General features: G+C 38.0%; 1 protein-coding gene across 7 annotated transcripts in view; it reads left to right on the top strand.

Moving 5' to 3' along the window:
• LOC120516269 (echinoderm microtubule-associated protein-like 6) overlaps positions 1-20,266 on the top strand; it is a 347,341-nt gene that overhangs the window by 72,212 nt on the left and 254,863 nt on the right. For all 7 annotated transcript variants that reach the window (XM_039737818.1, XM_039737817.1, XM_039737816.1 and 4 more), the window contains exon 2: positions 14,436-14,595. In XM_039737818.1, the coding sequence (XP_039593752.1) occupies positions 14,436-14,595 (160 nt within the window). The remainder of the gene's footprint in view (positions 1-14,435; positions 14,596-20,266) is intronic.

The following is a 20,266-nucleotide window of genomic DNA, read 5'->3' as shown; positions in this document are numbered from 1 at the left end:
ATCTGATCAGAATGCCTCCTGGACGCCTCCCTGGTGAGGTGTTCCGGGCACGTTTAACCGGGAGAAGGCCCTGGGGAAGACCCAGGACATGCAGGAGGGACTATGTCTCTCGGCTGGCCTGGGAACGCCTCGGGATTCGCTGGAAGAGCTAGAAGAAGTGGCCGGGGAGAGGGAAGACTGGGCCTCTCTGCTCAAGCTGCTGCTCCCGCGACCTGACCTCGGATAAACGGAAGAGGATGGATGGATGGACATTTTTGTCATGTATAGCCAGGAATTATACTTTTTAATAATTATAAATATTTTAATATTGGGCTTTTTCTATATTTTTATTTACATATGTATACATAACAAAATAGTTTGTCTCAAAAAAGAATAATCACATTTGGATTTACTATATAATTAACATCAGCATTCTGGAATTAGCTGATTTATGGATCTTGTGTCTACATTTTTTTAGTAAGATCTTTAAATCACATATAGTAAGCTTAAGATTTAAAATTTTTGCATTAATCTCAGCTTTTACACAATATTTGTAATAATCAATTCATCTCTACATCTATAAATATATTAATATTTCATAAAGTCACCCAGTTTTTACAGTACATACATACATATGCATCAGGTTTTTTGAATCTTGCTGTGCAAAGCTATAAGCCTTGAGGCTTGTAAAAAATTAATGTGAATTAATTTAATGAAGATCTTTCCCTGCAGCACTGGTGCTATTTTTAGTAACTGCTTTTGCTGATGTGATTAATTTTCATGCAGTTACCTAGAAAGAATAAGATGTAGCTTTCCCTTTTATCAATGGTTTTACAGATATTGCTGTCTGTGTTGATTATACTGTTTAAGATCATTCATCTTTCTGCCTGTTTTTGAAGGATTGTGAAGGGGGTTTCTGAGCAAATACAGAGACAAAACGTAAAATTAAGAGAACTAAGAGATCCTGCCAGTTTTGCAAAAGGAGTATATTTGAATTATTTGAAATAATATGAAGGAAATATTGTTTAATTATTATCATGGTTCTTATAAAGAATTAATTGTCTTTACCATTGTATTGCTTATAGTTACAAATATCCTATAAGGGTAAAATATAATCCAAGTCCAGTTTTGTTCTTATTGTGGAATTTCTTTCTATATAACATCATCCATTAATGTATCCATCTGTCAAACAGTCATAACAGGTTAGGAGACAACTGGAATCTATCCCACTGAATTGGAAGTAACCCTGATTGCAAAGCCTAGTCTATTGCAGGACAAACTGACACACACCTAGTATTGAGTTGCCAATGAACTTAGTATGACTTTATTTAGTATGTGATGAGAAACTGAGATAGCTGGGTAGAAATCCCAGCAAATGTGGAATGTGCAAACATAACAGAGGGATATTCAGAATATATCCTTTGACCTGTTAGACAGCAATACCAAACAGTTTCCCTCTACATTGCTCGACCACGCAAAGTACATTTACTTAAATACTGGTATATAATTGGTTGAAAAGGTAAAGCTAATGGTAGACTTATATACTGTTTTTTTAAAACAGTGAACATAAAATTTCCAGAACAGGTTTTCCCCATTCAAATGTTGCAAGTCCTAGCCAGAAGGGCTGTTGATTACACTTCCATGAAGATTTTTTTTCCTTTGGCTGACTAAAAGAATCTTTTTGACCCTGATAATATGCCAGTTACACATAAGGAGGATTAGTACAGTTCTTACAGAACAAAATTGGAAATTATTTGAATATTGATTACTTAGAAGCGGTAACATATTAATTTAGTTGCAATGTAGTTCCAAAAAAATTGGAAACTTTAATCTAGAAAGACTCTTTCTATAGTTTAAAATCAAGTAAAAGTAGAAAATTGCAAGCCACCTTTACTTCTGGAGATGTATAATTTAAAAATAGTAAAAAATAACCATAAGATATATGTTAAAACCCCATCTATTCAACGTACAATTTTATGTTATATTTATTCAAATTATCTTATATACATTACTGAAACCTGTAGCATTTCATATAACAGGTAAAGCCCTGGTGCATTTAAAAAAAAAATAAATCAAGTGTTATTAGATAAAGGAGCCAAGACAAGATTGAACAGAACGAAACATGATGGGTGGTACTTTTGAGTGAGTAAAAAGTAGTTAGTAGACTTTTAGTTTTTTTGTTGGTAGACATTTATTCAAACCCACTGTGCAACTGAAGCAGTACTAATTTTCGGCTATGATGCAAATGTAGAGTTGAGATTTTCAGTATTTTTTAAATTTGAATGAAAAAACTTTAAATAAAGTTTGTAACGTTACTGAAAACCACAATTTGTGATGTCCTGGTGATCTGCTGCAGCCTCTTTCACACTGACACCACTTAGGACTGTATGTAGAATGATCAGTGCGCAGCTCAAGTGAACTAATAATATTAGCCCCTAGAAAAATAAACACAAATACCGAAAACTACTTAGTTTGTTATATAGCACTTCTGATATATCCGAATAACCAATGAGGCCCATTGACCTGGAAAATTTCCTGAACAAAACCAGGCAACATCATCAATGCTACAATGTAGCTCAAAGATGTCAAAGAAGTAATTACATGCGAAGAAAAGCAAATTTAAAATTAGATAAGAAAAATAATGTATAAATAGTAAACAGAAAATAATGCACACTTACATAATCAAGAGAAACAGAGTCCTTAAATATAGCATTATCTTTATTTATTTATTTATTTTTAAATCTGTAATTTATGGATCAATGATAAGGTCAGTTGGCCAAGGTGGTGGGGAAAAAAAATCCAGTTAAATTTAAGAAAAAAGCAAAATCTGTAGGGCTTCCAGGCCAGCCACCACTTTCTTTCTTTCTTTCTCTTAGAGGATTCAACGCGGGATCCGATTTCATTCAGATATTGCAGGCAGTTGCACAGGACTTTGTTCAGGTGATGGTGGTGTAGAAGAACTAGGAAAAACAAAAACAGAGAAAAGTAAAGATTTAATAAAAATTGCAGATTCATTAAAGAGTTTGTTCATTTTATGCATATCTAGTGTATTAAGGGTAGAGTTAAATTGTAGTTACGAGAAGGCCAAATTTAAAAAAAGTGGAATTTTATGAGTTTATTAAAATGATCAACTGTATTAGCCTGGCATATCTCTATTGGTAGAATATTCCAGAGTTTTGGTGCATAACAGCAGAAGTCTGCTTTACCACTTCTTTTATGCTTGAATGTTGGGATAATAATCTGACTGCTATTGAAAGGTCTATGGTTACGACTTGGAATTTAGGGGGATAGGCACTTTAAAATATAGGAGGGAGCAAGATTATTTAAAGTTTTATATACCATTTGGTAGTAATTTTAAAGTCAATTCTAAAAGACACCAATGTAACAATTCTAAAACTGATAAGATGTGCTCATATTTTCTTGCTTCTGCATTCTGGACTAAGTGCAACAGATTGATGTGTTTCTTAAGTAGACTAGTTAGGAGTGCATTACAGTAATCTAACTCCGTAAAAACAAAGGTGTAAATTAATTTCTCAGCATCTTGCAGATTTTTAAGAGGCCTAACTTTTGCATTGTTCCTTAAATGGACAAATGTAGTCTTAGCAATATGGTTACTGTGTGATTTAAAGCTTTTAAGCATCCATTATTACACATAAATTCTTTGCTTCTGCATTGACTTTTAATTTTAAGGGATCAAGTTTGAGGAAATTCCTCCTAATCCATTCAAAAAATATGAAACAGACACTGAGTCAGAGAGAACAGAGCATTAGGGCAATAGATACATAAAGCTGCGTGTCATCTGCATACCTACCTGTATGGTACTTCACCTTGTGTTTTGAAATAATCTGGGCTGATAGGGGCATATGGATTGTTAATAAAAGAGGACCCAGAAAAGATCCTTGTAGTATGCTATATACAATAAAATGGCTCTCCTCTAAAAAAGAATATTCTACCTGTTAAATACGACTGAAACCAGTTTAAGGCACTGCTTGAGAGGCCCACCCACTGAATAAGGCAAATTTATTAGAACATTATGGTCTATGGCATCAAATGCTGCACTCGGGTCTAGTAGAACAAGAGCAGACACGTAGCTTCTGTCTCAAGTACTCATCATTTACTACTTTAAGCAGTGTAGTTTCTGTTCTATGATTTGTTCTAAGACCTGGCTGACACTTATCAAGAATAGAATGCTTACTTAAATATTCATTTAATTGCTGAAAAACACTTTTTCTAAAATTTTACTTAAAAAAGGCAGGTTAGAAATACTGGTAGGTCTAAAGTTGTCAAGTACAGAAGTCTTGTCAAGATTATTTTCTTAAGCAGGGGTTTAACTACTACAGTCTTTTGTCAACCTGGGAAGACCCCAGTGTCTAAGGATGAGTTCACTATCAATTAGCACATCTGAGATTTCTTTGAAAAATTCTGTTGAAAATGGGTCAAGGACAAAAGGTTTTAGTTGAGAAATGATTCTACAGAGTTCAGGAAAACCTATTGCAGTGAAGGAATTTAATTCTTTAAAAAGAGTATGCTGAGGTTCAACCTGATTTTGTCTTTGGAGGGCTGTATTATATTATTTGTAACCAGTAACGGCACACTGCACAATAATGTGCAGTGAATACACTTGACTTGAGCATTCATAGTTTTCTTATTCTCCCTGTACTTTTATCATTTGTTTGCTCAGAGGTTGATGCGCTTGCTCCTTCCTGAGCAGCTCTTCTTTTCTCCACCCTAGCGGCCCGCTTCTTCTTTTCTTTCGTTGGCATCTTTTCGCGTTAAAACTGATTAAGTCAAGTGTTTGTGTTGCAATTACTTAATACGTTTTCCTTAATTTTTCACTTAAGCTGGCACTTAAGTCTTCAATCTGCCTGAAGAGTAATTTAAGATATGAAGAGGTAGGGCAAGTAACAGCAAAGGTGGTAGGGATGAGAATGGCGCCCATACACATGCACTGCATGGCTGCCCTACTGGCTGCTGCTGAGAGTTGATTCTACAATAAAATAAAAGAAAAATAAAAAGAGGAACAACCTTGGAGGTCAACCATCACCCCAAAAGCAGATAGTAGACATCACGTGGTATATCCATCCATCCATCCATCATCTAACCCGCTGAATCCGAATACAGGGTCACGGGGGGTCTGCCGGAGCCAATCCCAGCCAACACAGGGCACAAGGCAGGAACCAATCCTGGGCAGGGTGCCAACCCACCGCAGGACACACACAAACACACCAAGCACACACTAGGGCCAATTTAGAATCGCCAATCCACCTAACCTGCATGTCTTCGGATTGTGGGAGGAAACCGGAGCACCGGAGGAAACCCACGCAGACACGGGGAGAACATGCAAACTCCACGCAGGGAGGACCCGGGAAGCGAACCCAGGTCTCCTAACTGCGAGGCAGCAGCGCTACCACTGCGCCACCGTGCCGCCCATCACGTGGTATATGTGTACCAAATTTCAGGTCGATAGGTCTAACGGTTTTGCGAGCTACACATGATTTAAGATCCTGGACAGACAAATGGACAACCACGGTAGTGTATTATATAAGAAGATGTTTATTTTGTGTTTTTAAAAATGCGGTAAAAGCCTCAAGTTTGGCTTGAAATATTCCAGGAGTGTTTAGAAGACGATCAATTGCTGAGAATAAAATTCTTAGATTTCCAGCATTATCTTATATATAAACATCTACGTGTGGAAGTGTGTGTGTGTCTGTCTGTCCGGCCCGGAAGTGGCGAGGCTACAGCATGAAGCTTAAAGAGCCGTCAAGGCAGCCCCAAGTTAACGAGTCGGAAGAAGCAAGATGTATGAGGCTACAGCATGAAGCTGAAAGAAAGCGACTCCGTCACCAAAGTGAAACCGCATTTACAGTTTACCTCCATTTACACTCAGCCCTCAGTATTTCCTCTTAAGATCTGACACTCTATGGCTTTTTAAAAGTATTTTAGTGCTATAGGATTTCTTAACTTTTTTTTTCCAGTGGCCACTGTGTAGGCTACAGCTTTCACCTTAGAAAAAAAAATCCTTTTTACTGATAGCACTGCTGACTGTGATAAGACAAGCACTAAATTAGGACTGATTATTCAGAATATTAGAAAGCTAGGACTTACTGTGAATGTATGAAAATAATGTTTAACAATATGTTGCTCATTAGTTTTACTTGTGAGTATTTCTATGTTAAAAAGAATGCAGAAATGGTCAAGTATACCGATACCAACCTGCCTCGCATCAACTTTCAATCCTTTTAAAAATGACTAAGTCCAGGGTCTGTCCTCTCTTCCGTGTAGGCTGGCTGAAGTGCTGGCTATTATTAAAAGAGTCCAGTAAGTTAATAAATTCTCTTGCTTTAGAGTCATACTGAATGTCAACATGAATATTGAAATCCCCCACAATTAAGAACCTATTGTAGTTAGTTAATAATATAGATACTAAGTCTGAGAATTCCTCGCATTATATTTAGAGGGTCTAAAAAACGGTCACTATAAGACTGCCTCACTCCTTGAATATCTACAGCATGATACATAAACTGGCAGCTTTACAGTTTAATCAGCTCTAGAAAATTAACTAAACCACCGTCTTCTTTACCTTGGCAAATCAAATGAACAAAATGTTTCATATTTATTCCTATCACTAATAAGATTGCTAATATAGAAAGTCTTACTGGTTAATGCTGTTAGACAGTATTTAGTAAAGCCACATTTAAAGACTCTGAAGAACACGGCTATATCAGAGTGTTGGAGCACCTTGAAATAGCTATTGAGTTATTTGTGTTTATCCCACTTTGTCCAGACCTTTTAGTTAGACCATGATGCGTTACTAGACCATGATGCGTTACTATAGTGCTGATAAAATGCACATCTATATATTTTTTTTTCAAACCTCCAAAAAAAATCTGGCCTCCAAGGAATAATTGCAGTTTAAGAAAGTTGTATTGCCATTATCTACAGATGAGTTATCTTGGACTAAATTACACATTTTGTGCATGTGAATATAGAAGAGTTAAATATGACTTGGTCTCATTTTGGATATTGTTTATGTCCAAAAATAATAAACCATAATTGTTAAATGGGAACTTAAGTGAACAAAACTTGTAGGTACATGTGTCTGAATCATAAGGTGGCAATATTTACATGAAAAATCAACTTACAGAACCTGTGTGGATTAGATTGTAAGATATTTAAGGCTCTTTGCATTTTTTACTATTTACTTTGTAATTTTGGTATTTATGTATAGTTTTTATTGCCTGTCTTAAACTCTCTTCTCTGTGTTAGTATCCCTCAATTATTACATTTAAATAGAGGATGTAGAGGTGCTCTTTGTACATCAATTCTCCTAAACCAGTTCTACTATACTTTAGTTTGTTGTCATTAATTTTATCTTGCTACATTAAACAATGTTTCAAAAGATGTATTTGTTAATAGTCACGTTTTTCTCTATTGTTGATATCAGGTATTTTAAACCTCTTTGCAGGATCTGGACATCAATTAAATGTAATTTTAAATAGTATTTTATTCATGAGTTTGTTTGATTCTATATTGTTGTTTTGTTTGCTGTGTAAAGTACCCCTTAAAACTAGAATCCCTGAAGCCTACGAAAAAACTTGTAATACCGGGCCACCTTAACTTCCTTCGTACCTCTCCTTATCAGTGTCTTTTGTTTTGCAAATGTGTCAATCAGCACAAGCAGCAAGCAGCCTGCTATCCCATCCACACCCAATAGAGCTCAAGTCAGTCGCAAACTTCTCCCAGCTCAGGTCTCTTTATCATGGTGTGATATGCCTGGAGTTGTATAGGGTAAATAATATATCGTTATTTGGAATAGATAGATTTCATGTCTACAAAGATCTGTGGAAGTGTAGGATGACATGAAATGTGAGGCAAGAATTGCTGAACACATACCTAAAACAGAAGCTTTTTCCATGTTATACTTATGACGTGAAGTATATAATGTGTGAAGACTTTAGTCCAAATGTCAATATAAACGTGCACTTTTATTCAAGAATATAACCAAAGAAAAATAAAATCATTCAGTTTACATGTTGCTGTTCAATGAGCTAGAAACCCAGACTCGCCACTGGCAGTTCACTGTCGAAATACTGATCAGATAAAGGGGATTATCACAGAACGACTGGAACAGAAAATTTCTCTATATGCAGATGATATGGTACTGTATGTATCAGATCCACAAAATACTATGCCTGCAATCCTAACAGCACTTACAAAATTTCAAAAGATCTCTGGTCTCAGAATTAATCTGAATAAAAGTGTACTCTTTCCAGTGAATTCTCAAGCATATAATATTAGATTAGATACCCTACCTTTTATCATTGCAGAATATTTTAAATACCTCGGGGTAAACATCACAAGTAAACATTAAACACTTTATCAACAAAATTTCGCCGTCTGCATGGAAAAAATTAAGCAAGACTTGTATAGATGGTCAACCCTTCATCTCACTCTAGCTGGAAGAATTAACACTGTTAAGATGAATATTCTTCCTAAGCTCCTTTTTATTTCAAAACATCCCAATTTACATCAATAAATCATTTTTTAAGCAATTAGATTCAGCAATAACCTCATTTATTTGGAACTCAAAACATCCATGTATCCAAAGAGCGACCCTACAAAGACAAAAGGCAGAAGGTGGCATTGCTCTACCTAACTTCCAGTTTTATTACTGGGCAGCAAATATACAAACTATAAAAACCTGGACCCAAATAAAAGAACAAACACAGGCTTGGTCCGCAATAGAAATAAAATCCTGCACTACTTCTACTTTATATTCCCTGCTCTGTGCCTCAATTAATGCAAGTTATCAGCAATATACTAATAACCCAATTGTGCTTCACTCACTTAGAATATGGAACCAATGTAGAAAGCATTTTAAGATGGAGAAGCTTTTAACTGTGGCACCTCTGCAAGAGAACCACCTCTTTCAAACTTCACAAACATATGCAGTTTTTAATATCTGGGAAAAAAAGTCAAGTCAAAGTCAAGAATGGTATAAATCTATACATATAAAGGAGAGTTGGGATCCGAGAGACTGTGTTTGTGTGTTTGTGTAGGGATGGAGAGTTAAGGCGGGAGTCACGTGATCATCTTCCCTCCCATTCACCTCATTTCATTCACTTCATTTCACTCCGAGCTGAGCTCCGCAGCTGACGCGGTCTTGCCGTTCTTTTTTCCTTAGTGTTTAGTCTTCTCTCCTTTACTGATTTACTGTTTACTAGACACAATACTTACTGAATATTATTTTTTTCTTTAGTGTTTCTACTTAGTGTTTCTTAGTGTTTAGTAGACGCGGTGTTGCCGTTTTTCCCGTTTCTATTTTTTATGTAGCATGTTCACGAATTAGTCATAGAGAAAATTTATATATTTTGGCTCCAGGAGGACAAACCAAAAATGTTGTATATAAAGAAGCTCTATAAGTCGCATGTAGGTACATAATTATTCCAACTACAGCGACTGCAGCGAAGCGCATGTGGTCTGCTAGCTAAATATATAAAGTCCAAACCCAACAACCGAGGAAATGACAGATATTTATCCTTCGTGACGTATACATCTTAGACACAGTATTATAGGTGTCATACCATACAAAGGGGATTTTGATGCAAATCAGCTGATGACAGTCCCCCAAAAGATGTGCTATATTCTTCCATGTACAGTATTCACCACAGTTGTAACTTCTGTCCCTTCCATCTTTATAGGCACTAACAGCAGCTGACGGCACATAAGTATAGTGAAGCTTATGGTGGAGCCTGCCTTTGATGTGATATCAGTCCATCATTGGGCACATTAACTTATATTGGACTAATTTTGAATTGCCACTCATTTTAAATTGGTAGGTCTTTGAGATTTACTTAGAAAAGCGTGTATCCAGTGAAAAACAAATTCCGAGATGAGGGTAACATGGATTAACTCCCTAAGGTTAGATGCTTTCTAAATGTAAAGTTTGCAGTGTAGACATTCACATTTGACATGAACACATGCTTTAATTTTCAGTACATATTCAAGACACAATTTCCACTTTTCTTTACCGTGATTGGTAAGTAAATTAATGCTTGTGACAAATGTGCACATCTTGTACAGAATTTTTTACATTGTTCCACTTCAGAGCTTTGAGGAATTAAATAACTGAGAACAAGCAAAATGTGTCTAGAGATATGCAAACGCGAGTTACCAAAACGTAGGCGCTTTTTTTTTTTTTTATTTTGGAGTGTTATTTCCATGCAGATATCTGTTGTTATGTATGCTGACTCCCACCACTTACCACTACTTCTCTCCTTGAACCCGAGACCATTTAAGTCAAGTGTGTTAAAAGATTAAATCTAGTAAAATTCAGTTCTGTAGAATTTGCATGGAGAAAAACACATACCATTGTGGGTACTTCTAATCATAATGATGTGTTGTGTGTACGTTTCATGTGTTCCTTAGGGATTTGATAACCTTTTAAAGATGATTGCATTTTGCATTGCACCCAGTGTTGCAGGAATGGGTCTTGGCTCTGTGCTATCCTGTAATGTTGAAAAGAGGTTCAGAAAATGGATTGTTTGACATAGATACTTCCTGAACAAAAGACAATTAAAAATAAACTGAAGAATTAAAATACAAATGTGACGTAGTAGATAGTGGAAAAAGGATCCGAGTTACAAACTGAAAAATTAAGATCTAATATTGAAATGTTCAGTGTCTGTTCTTTACAAATAGATTATTAGTCAAAAACGGAACACAAATGACTACTAGCCTTAATGTGTCCTATTTAGATTCATCATCTGCCATTTCACTGTGAAGCTTGGCTTTAATACCTCATTAACTAAATCACAGACTGCATCCTTTCACTGTGCCTGGCAGGTGTGGGATGTGAGATAACCAGCCTAAATAACAGTGGTAAACCATGAACAAAGATTCTCTTTACAAGCAAAACACTGTCCACGAAAAAAGCTGCTATTTAAATGAAGTTTCTTTCTCCCTTTTACTGTTCATTAAGGCTTTCAAAATTGCTTGAATTAAACTCTGACATTAGCAAATAACTATAATTAAAGACGTATATTATCCCTGAACTAGCATTTAATGCTAGTTGTAATGTTGTATAAATATGCTTGCTATAATTTTCTGAAGTCACGAGCCAGGTGAAGTTTCTGTTTATTTCCAAATGGGTACTTTTCATGCAGATTTATTGTATAAATTAGCTTTGTTGTATTCCGTAATATTGTAGCAGGCTCAGATATACAAACACATCGAGATTTGGGCTTAGAATAAATTATTTTATGCTATGCTTATGCTGTACTTTCTGTTCATAAAGAGATATCACTTTAAAAAAACAGATTAACTTCTTGAATGACAAAGTGATCCTTTAGGTAGCTTTGCTGCTGCCTGTTTGTTTACCCTTTGCTTGATCCCTGTCTTTGGTCCTTTTGTGTGGAGATTTGCTGGTTTCATTTTCTTTGCTTGGCTTTATTGATTATACCTTCCCTCTCTGGTCTAAGGGAATTCTGTCATGTCATTTGTCTTTTGTAAAGGTGTCTGCATGTCACTGTTTCTTCTTGCTGTGCAAAGGACTGACTGTCCAGTGAGATTTGACTGTTGCCTTGCTCTTTCTGTTTCCAGGATCGCCTTTGCAACTGTGAGATTTTACTCTTTTAATGCCAAAATAATGATCTGAACAGACTTTGAACATAATTTTAAACGTGTTGCCTATTCAATGGCTTAACATAAAGAAAAACAGAAAATAAAAAAAAAACTATTGTATGAAAGTAGGAGACAGAGCTGGTGGTAACAGAGTTAAAGATGCCAAGATTTGCATTGGGTGAGACGAGGATCGACAGGATTAGAAATGAGGACATTAGAGGGTCAAAGTCAGAGAGGCGAGATTGCATTGGTTTGGACATGTGCAGTGGAGAGATGCTGGGTATATTGGGAGAAGGATGCTAAGGATAGAGCTGCCAGGCAAGAGGAAAAGAGGAAGGCCTAAGAGAAGGTTTATGGATGTGGTGAGAGAGGACATGCAGGTGACGGGTGTGACAGAACAAGATGACGAGGACAGGAAGATATGGAAGAAGATGATCTGCTGTGGCAACACATAACGAGAGCAGCCGAAAGAAGAAGAAGTATGTTAATATGGTACAATACAGGACTCAGTATGGCTCCTTATAACACAATTAATGTTTCCTGTTTAATAATGACCATATTGTGAAACTAACATTTAAAATATCATGAAAATTGATAATATTTTCATGGTGCACTGAAACTTTACACAATCAATTAATGCAATCCTTTGCATCCTTTGAAAGAGGTAAAATGGGCCCATTTGTTGCGTATTGTAATGGTTTTCCTTGAGTCTGCAGACTTTTTTGGCATAACCCTGTCATTGTCTCGAATTGTGCATTTGTGTGTTCAATGAACAAGACTTTTGACTTTAGAATCAAATATTGCAATATGATGTCGTTCTTAATAATCCATTCATCCATCCACCTGTTTACTGAACCCTTTTATTCCAGATTTGAGGACCGTGGGCAAATAGAGGCTAACCTGGCATTACCCAATACAAGACAACAAGCTCAATTACATTAAAGCAAAATTAGAAGCAACAAAAAAAATTCAAAACGCAAAGCCTTCATGCAGCAAAAGTTTTAAGTGGTTCTGTCATTAAAAATGCAACAAAACAGAAGTAATTATGTATTTAAGAACAGTATAGATTATCAGTGCATCAAACAACAGTATCCTAGTAAGAATTTCTTTGCCAAAGATTTGAGTGCCAACAGGCTGTAATCAGTCATATTATGTTGCATTGGTTTTCCCTTGAGTTAACATCAGTAGAGTGAATTATTTAAAGACAAAACTTTGATAAACAGGACCCTGAAAATATCTGTGAATTCAAGAGTAAGCTGACCTGTGGAGGATCTGAGGATCTAGGGTGAAACATTATCAGGGTTTTACTGTTGTATAGGTCCTACATGCATTATGTTCACCGTTAACTAAATGAGGTTATGTTTCATTGGCCTGTAGTATATCATTCAAAAGGCTGTGCCTGTCACATAAGGCCTGGTAAACACACTTTATGCATAACTTACTTGTTCTTGTTCTTTGAATATTTCTTCTTCTTCTTCTTCTTTCGGCTGCTCCCGTTAGGGGTCGCCACAGCGGATCATCTTCTTCCATATCTTTTCTGTCCTCTGCATCTTGCTCTGTTACCCCCATCACCTGCATGTCCTCTCTCACCACATCCATAAACCTTCGCTTAGACCTTCTTCTTTTCCTCTTCCCTGGCAGCTCTATCCTTAGCACCCTTCACCCAATATACCCAGCATCTCTCCTCTGCACATGTCCAAACCAATGCAATTTCGCCTCTCTGATTTCGTCTCCCAACCGTCCAACTTGAGCTGACCCTCTAATGTCCTCATTTCTAATCCTGTCCATCCTCATCCCACCCAATGCAAATCTTAGCATCTTTAACTCTGCCACCTCCAGCTCTGTCTCCTGCTTTCTGGTCAGTGCCACCATCTCCAACCCATATAACATAGCTGTTCTCACTACCGTCCTGTAGACCTTCCCTTTCACTCTTGCTGATACTCGTCTGTCACAAATCACTCCTGACACACTTCTCCACCCATTCCACCCTGCCTGCACTCTCGTTTCCACCTCTCTTCCACAATCCCCATTAATCTGTACTGTTGATCCCAAGTATTTAAACTCGTCCACCTTCGCCAACTCTACTCCCTGCATCCTCACCATTCCACTGACCTCCCTCTCATTTACACACATGTATTCTGTCTTCTTTGAATATTTAGCACTGCTAAATATTTTCAAAACACTATGTTCTGCACTTCTAATGTAAATATTCAGCTGTTTCATTCTCTGTGCTGTAATGCATGTGTTCAAAAACAGCCACGTCTCAATTTAACAGTACAGTAGTGTGTTATGTGTGAGGTATTCTGAAAGTGGTCCAGATTTTACACCTGTATTGGTTTTGATAAGGGATTTCCAAAATAAACTATTAATATTTAAAACCATTTGTCCATATAATAACTTTTCTCATACTAACATGATTTGCTTTTCTTCTGTAGTCCTTTTTAAGTGTAATGACTTTATGGCAACTTGAATTAATTCAGTTCACTTCATATTACATTTTTTGAAGAGTAAAAATTCTATTGATGTTTGTCCACCTAACACATTTTATTTTTTTTTCTAATAAAAGGTCTAGATTTACTTGTAGATTGTTATTTATTTACAGTTAATCTATTAAGTTTATAATTTTTTTAACACATTTTGTTATTGTATGGAAAATGGCACAGGTTTATTTTACTTTACTATTCAAGTTCAGTAGATTTAATTTTTTAATTTTCAAAGTAAGTTTACTTCTTTCTACATGTGTGAGTTTAACGTGTTGTGTGCATGAGTGCATGCTGTGTAATAATATTTTCATATTTCTAGTTAGTTTAACAGAGATGTTACTTTGTTTTCAGCCTTGCTTTACATCCCGATAAAACTCAAGTTGCCACTGGACAAGTTGGAAAAGACCCATATATCTGTGTTTGGGATTCCTACAATGTGCAGACAATCTCAATTCTAAAAGATGTTCATACCCATGGAGTAGCCTGCTTAGCCTTTGATTCAGACGGGCAGGTAAGCTTTGATTGGCAGCTTGTAATGGTCTTTAAAAGGTATAACTATATCAAATATTAGTATATTAAGTAATATGTTGCATGCTTGTGTCAGGTGTTTTGAGATTTGTGGATGATGTCATTTTAATTTGAAATATTGCTTAGTATGATTTATTGGTTTGATGCATGGATATTATTATAGGTATTGGTATAGAAAAATAAGTACTGTATTATTTTTTTTTTAATTTTGAGAAGCTAGGTTTTACAACTACTATATATACAGTATATATTTGAGTAGGGTCAAATATTAGTTATCCATTGTGCAATTAAAGCTAGGTGTGCAGGTTTACAGAGTGTGTATACCTGTAGTTTCTGTGGAAGAGAATTTTAACAAGACTTGTTAACTCAATAAATCCATGAACAGAGTGACATATTAATTCATTCATTTTTCTCTGCTTATCCAACACCAGGTTTCCAAAGAAAGTGAGGCCCATATGTCCCATTCCCCATTCACTCTTTTCAACTCATATTCTGGGATCCCAGTGTGTTCCCAGACCGTCTAGAAGATATAATCCTCAGTCACCTCCCAGCTGGTTGTGCCTGTAAAATATTATGCAGGGAAATATCCAAGAGACATTTATATCAAATGTCCAAGCCACCGCAATTTACTTCTTTCAATGAGGAGGATCAATGGTTCTACTACGAGCCTCTCCCGGATGCCTGTGCTTCTCACCCTGTCTCTAAGATAGAGCCCAGACACCTTGCAAGGGAAGGTCATTTCACCCAGTGGTACCTGTGGTCTCCTCCTTTTGGTCATTTTCTAAAGCTCATGACCATAGGTGAGGGTAGGGATGTACATCGAGCTTTGCCTTCTGCCTTCTTCACCACTACAGATTGGTGCATTGACAGCATAACTGTGCTAGCTGCCCCAATCCACCTGTCGAAGTCCTCATCCCTTTCCCCTCACTCATGAACATCACCCAAGGTGTGTAAGCTCCTCCACATAAAGCAGTGACTCTCCTCCCACTGGGAGAGGACAACCCACATTTTTGCTACTGAGTCATCTGATTATTTGGCAGAACATTTTTGAGCCCAATTGGTAGTTCATGGTCTGTTCAAAATCCTCCCATACCCAAATTTTTGCTTTGTTGATCACCGAGACCACAGTCTTTTTAGGCATATCGGTACCCCTCTGCTACTTTGAGAGTCTCCCATGTTAATCATACACAGAAGGCCTCCTTCTTTAGCCTGATGGTCTCTCTCACTTCTGGTGTCCACCATTGGGTCCTTGGGTTGCAGCCCCGGGAGGCGCGTATGGCTTTCAGGCCGCAGCTATTGGCAGCCACTTCCACAATGTAGGCTTTGAGCAAGGAACTCTATGTTCCTGGCCTACCCTGGAAATCAGGAAAAGCTTTTTCAGGGGTGACAGTTGAAAGTCTTCTGAACAGGGGCCTCAACATTTCCAGTCCACCCTCACTACTCACTTGGCCATTCTAGTTCTGTTCAGGTGCCTCCCCCATTGTCTGACCCAGCTCCCACCAGGGGCCTCATGCATAATGCTGTGCATAGAATTCACAGTAAAACAACGTGTACGGACAAAAGTGGAAATGTGCGTACGCACAAAAAAACCTGGATGCATATATCTGTGCTTTCGCCAATTTCCACGTTCTTCCGCTACATAAATTCCTGTCAGCGTGAAAAGCAACGTACGTGCACGCGCCTGGACCCACTCCCCAGCTCTTCCCAAAATTACGCCTCTTTGAATATGGAAATCAATATAAATAGCCCTTAAGCTCAGTGTTCTGTGAAAAGACAATGGCAAAAACACGGGGGAAAATAGAAGAATTTCAGCGAATACCAAGTGGAGGCAAGGAAAAACTTACTATTTGTTGGTTTAAACATTGGTATAAACAACAAAAGGAAGTTGATCGAGTGACATAGAATGTCGGAGAAACTCGAAAGCTCAAGTCTACAAAGTCGCACAGTGCCTGAAATAAAAAAGAAGTTGTCAGATATCAAAGATATCCATCTATCCATGCAGTGTTGCGCCAGCCCCAGCAAGAATACAGTGCGAGGCAGGAACAATCCCTGAACTAGCTAGCGCTGCGACACCATGTCCTCACATGTTTAATTAATAACAATATAGATTATTTAAGTGATGTTGCCATTTTATCTGTATAATATAATAAACCTATTTTGCTGCATTTTATCTCAAAAATGATATTGTCATTATATGTTAATACGCGCTTTATAAAGTGCCGCAGGTTGTGCAATATTATAACTGTATCGCAAGTTTACAGTGAGGTAATTGTACTAGTAAGGAGCAGTTGATGCACTGATTGAGTGCTTTTATAGTTCTTGGGATGAAACTGTTTCTGAATCGCGAGGTCCATACAGGAAAGGCTCTGAAGTGTTTGTCGTATGAGAGCAGTTCAAATAGCGATTGGCTGAGGCAGTGTGTACTTGTTGCTGTATACCGATAATTCTCTTTCCGATCAGCTGCTGTAGAGCTGTGATTCCACACTCAGATACAGTGGGATAAATATTCTAAGTGGTGCATTGAATGGAACAACGCTAAAGCAGCTATGGTGTTTGGAATAGTTTGGCCATTCCGTGGACCATTATATTGTTACAGGTTAATTACAATCAGATGCCCTAAACTAATAAACAATATGCGGTTAATTTCAGTGTATTTCATAAAGCCGCGTCAGGGATGTGGGTCTAAAAAAAAAAGGGAAACTACACGGGAACAAAAGCACTTCTTTGATGCTGGGTGCCGCCAATTTGCAAAACTGAGCGGAGAACTTGCATGTGCCAAGCATTTAGCTGGTGTGAAAATGTGCGTGGCTTTACGGCAAATTTAGGTTTTATACATCGCAACGTGAGCATGGAAACGGGCTTACTCAACATTTTTGTGCTTACGCACCATTTATACATTAGGCCCCAGGTGATAATTAGTTGGCAGCTGTGCCCCTCTCTTCACCCTAGTGGTTCAGAACATAAGGCCACAAATCTGACAACACAAGAGTAAAATTGATCATAGATCTTTGGTATAAGGTGCTCTGGTAACAAGTACACTTATGAGCCACCTTACTGTATGTTCGAACATGGTACTTACTATGGACAAACCATGCCTCGCAAAGAAGTCCAATATCAAAATTCAGTTTAGATTTAGATCAGACAGGATGTTACTCCCAATCAAGCCTCCAGGTGTCTCCATTGTCGCTCAACAGAACTATGGAGTTCCTGGTTGGGACCTTTTCAGGATACCCTCCAGACATTCCAAGAAGGTATGGTTCACTTGGTACATAACCACATACAGCAATCAGTCTTCCCTTCCGCAACCTTTAGCCGCACAGATGCAGCCCTTTTGTTCTCTGGGACATACTCCAACATGGCATGCACCTGGCAGGGGCTCAATATGAAGCCCAGTCTCGCTGGATGCCTTTACCCCAGGGCAACCTCAGAGTACAGGAAAGTTTTGCGTATTTTGATCGGTTTGATTCCAGAACTAAGCAAGTGGGTGGATGTGAGCCCAACTATATCTGTACCTCACCCACCAAACTGCAGCTCCTTCCTCTCAAGAAAGGTAAAACATTCCATGTCCCAAGAGTCATTGTACGTGCCTGGATTCCAGTCAGCCAAGACTTTTGCCTTTGACCGCCGTGCAAGTCACATTGCACCAGGCCCCTATTCTTTTTGTTGGTGGTGGGCCCACAGTAGGTTATTTTTTGTGCCATGCACAACTGGACCCCATGGCAGGTTCAGCCACCAGGCATTCATCTGTGGGTACTCAGGACTAACTCCTGGCATAGGCCCCGGTAACTCCATGCCAGGTGGAGGTACTCTTTTTAAAATTGTGCAGCTACATCAATAGGGGCTGTGATTTGATCTTTGTCTCACCTTTCTCTTGGGACAAATTTACCTTGGGAGGCCTTCTAGGAGCTTCAGCTTTGGGCAACATAGCTCCCAGGACCACAGTGGCACTCAAACCACTCCACCTCCATAAGGTGCTGATTCCCAGAGAGATAAAGTGACATAATAGTTAAATCTATTTCCTCTTACCATCATCCTTTAACTATCATGTTTGTATTAAAAAACCTGGTTCAAGTTGTTTTTATTTCCTATATTGAAGTTAGGAAAAAGTGATTGTCGTTGAGCATTTTAATTTTCATCAAAGTATTCATATACTGTACATGTATGGAGTTGTATCACTATCATAACTCAATGTGCGCTCAAGACATTTTGAAAGGGTGTACAGTAGATCCAAGCTTAACTTCATAGCATGGGTTTACATTTATAAAGCAGGAAGTAAATCTAAACATTTGTAATAAGTGCTGTGTGCAAACATTACTAGTTTCTCCCTGTCAGACGTCTTCTTTAGATCTCCAAATGCATAATGCAGTTGTATTCCTTTGGGCTGATACTTTTTTCTGCATTTGCCCAATACAAAAAGATCACAATTGTTTGTTTTTTTTTTTCCTTTCCCAAGAATGTAAAAAATTGTACTGATTTTCACTTGATCCTGAACTGTTTTCTCTATCACTCTGTCAATCACCATCATTACCTGCTGCAACTGCTTGATTGCTTAATTCAATCAAAAAGTTCTCATCAGCGTTTTTCAAGCAGTTCATACCTGCTACATCCCATCTTTATTTTGCTATCTGCTTTTTGATCCTGGACACATTTTTCTTTCCCTCCTTACTCTGCGATTCACAAACTCACAAATCTTTTTGCGCCATTACGACTGCCTTTCTTGCATTTCACTTTGCTTACTTACAGATCATCCTGTAACCTTCTGTCCTTGTTTTCTGCTACTCTTTATAGAATCTCCCCTTTTCCTCAATTAACGTCTCTGCCTCCGCACTCCACCACCATGTTTCCTTGTGTGTCGGCTATCCCTTTTTTTTTAAACACAAAAAATTTCTGCTGTTCTGTGATTTCGGGTTAGAATGCATTCCTTCGTCCGCTTGCATGTTGTGAAAGGCATCAGAGGGATGTTGCCATCAGAAAGGGCTTCAGCCTTGAAAATTGTGTGCTGCAAAGATAAGAGTTGCACTTAAGTCTTCAATATGCTTCAAGAATGATTTGAGATATGAAGAGGGTAGGGGAAGTGATAGCGAAGGTGGTATTGATGAGAAAGGTGCCTGTACCCATGCGCTGCACGGCCGCCATGCTGGCTGCTGCCAAAAGTTGATTCTACAATAAAATAAAATAAAAACAAAAAGAGGAATAACCTTGGAGGTCAATAATCGCCCTGAAAGCCGATAGTAGACGTCACATAGTATATGTATACCAAATATCAGGTCAATTGGTCAAACAATTTGCGAGCTACAGGTGATTTAAAATCCTGAACAGACAAATGGACAGCTATGGTAGCATATTATATAAGAAGATACAGTGGAACCTCGGTTCACGAACGTCTCGGTTTACGATCAAAAAGTTTGCCTAACTTTTGCCTCGGGTAACGACCACACACTCGGCTTACAAACAAGCCAGTTTCCCTTTTCGGTTTGTACATGTTCAGCCTCTCCATGTGCATTTCCTGTGCAGCGAGCAAGAGAGAGAGCGAGAGAGTGCGACACACACACACACACAGGCAGCAAGCGCACAAACACACACAGAGGCAGCGCGAGATGCAGACACACAGGCAGCGCGAGAGAGAGCTGGATGCATTAAGGTAGGAAGGCAGT

The sequence above is a fragment of the Polypterus senegalus genome, chromosome 16 (assembly GCF_016835505.1).
Source record: "Polypterus senegalus isolate Bchr_013 chromosome 16, ASM1683550v1, whole genome shotgun sequence".
NCBI lineage: Eukaryota > Metazoa > Chordata > Cladistia > Polypteriformes > Polypteridae > Polypterus > Polypterus senegalus.
Note: the sequence above shows the minus strand (reverse complement) of the source record. Positions and strands in the feature narration are given on the sequence as shown.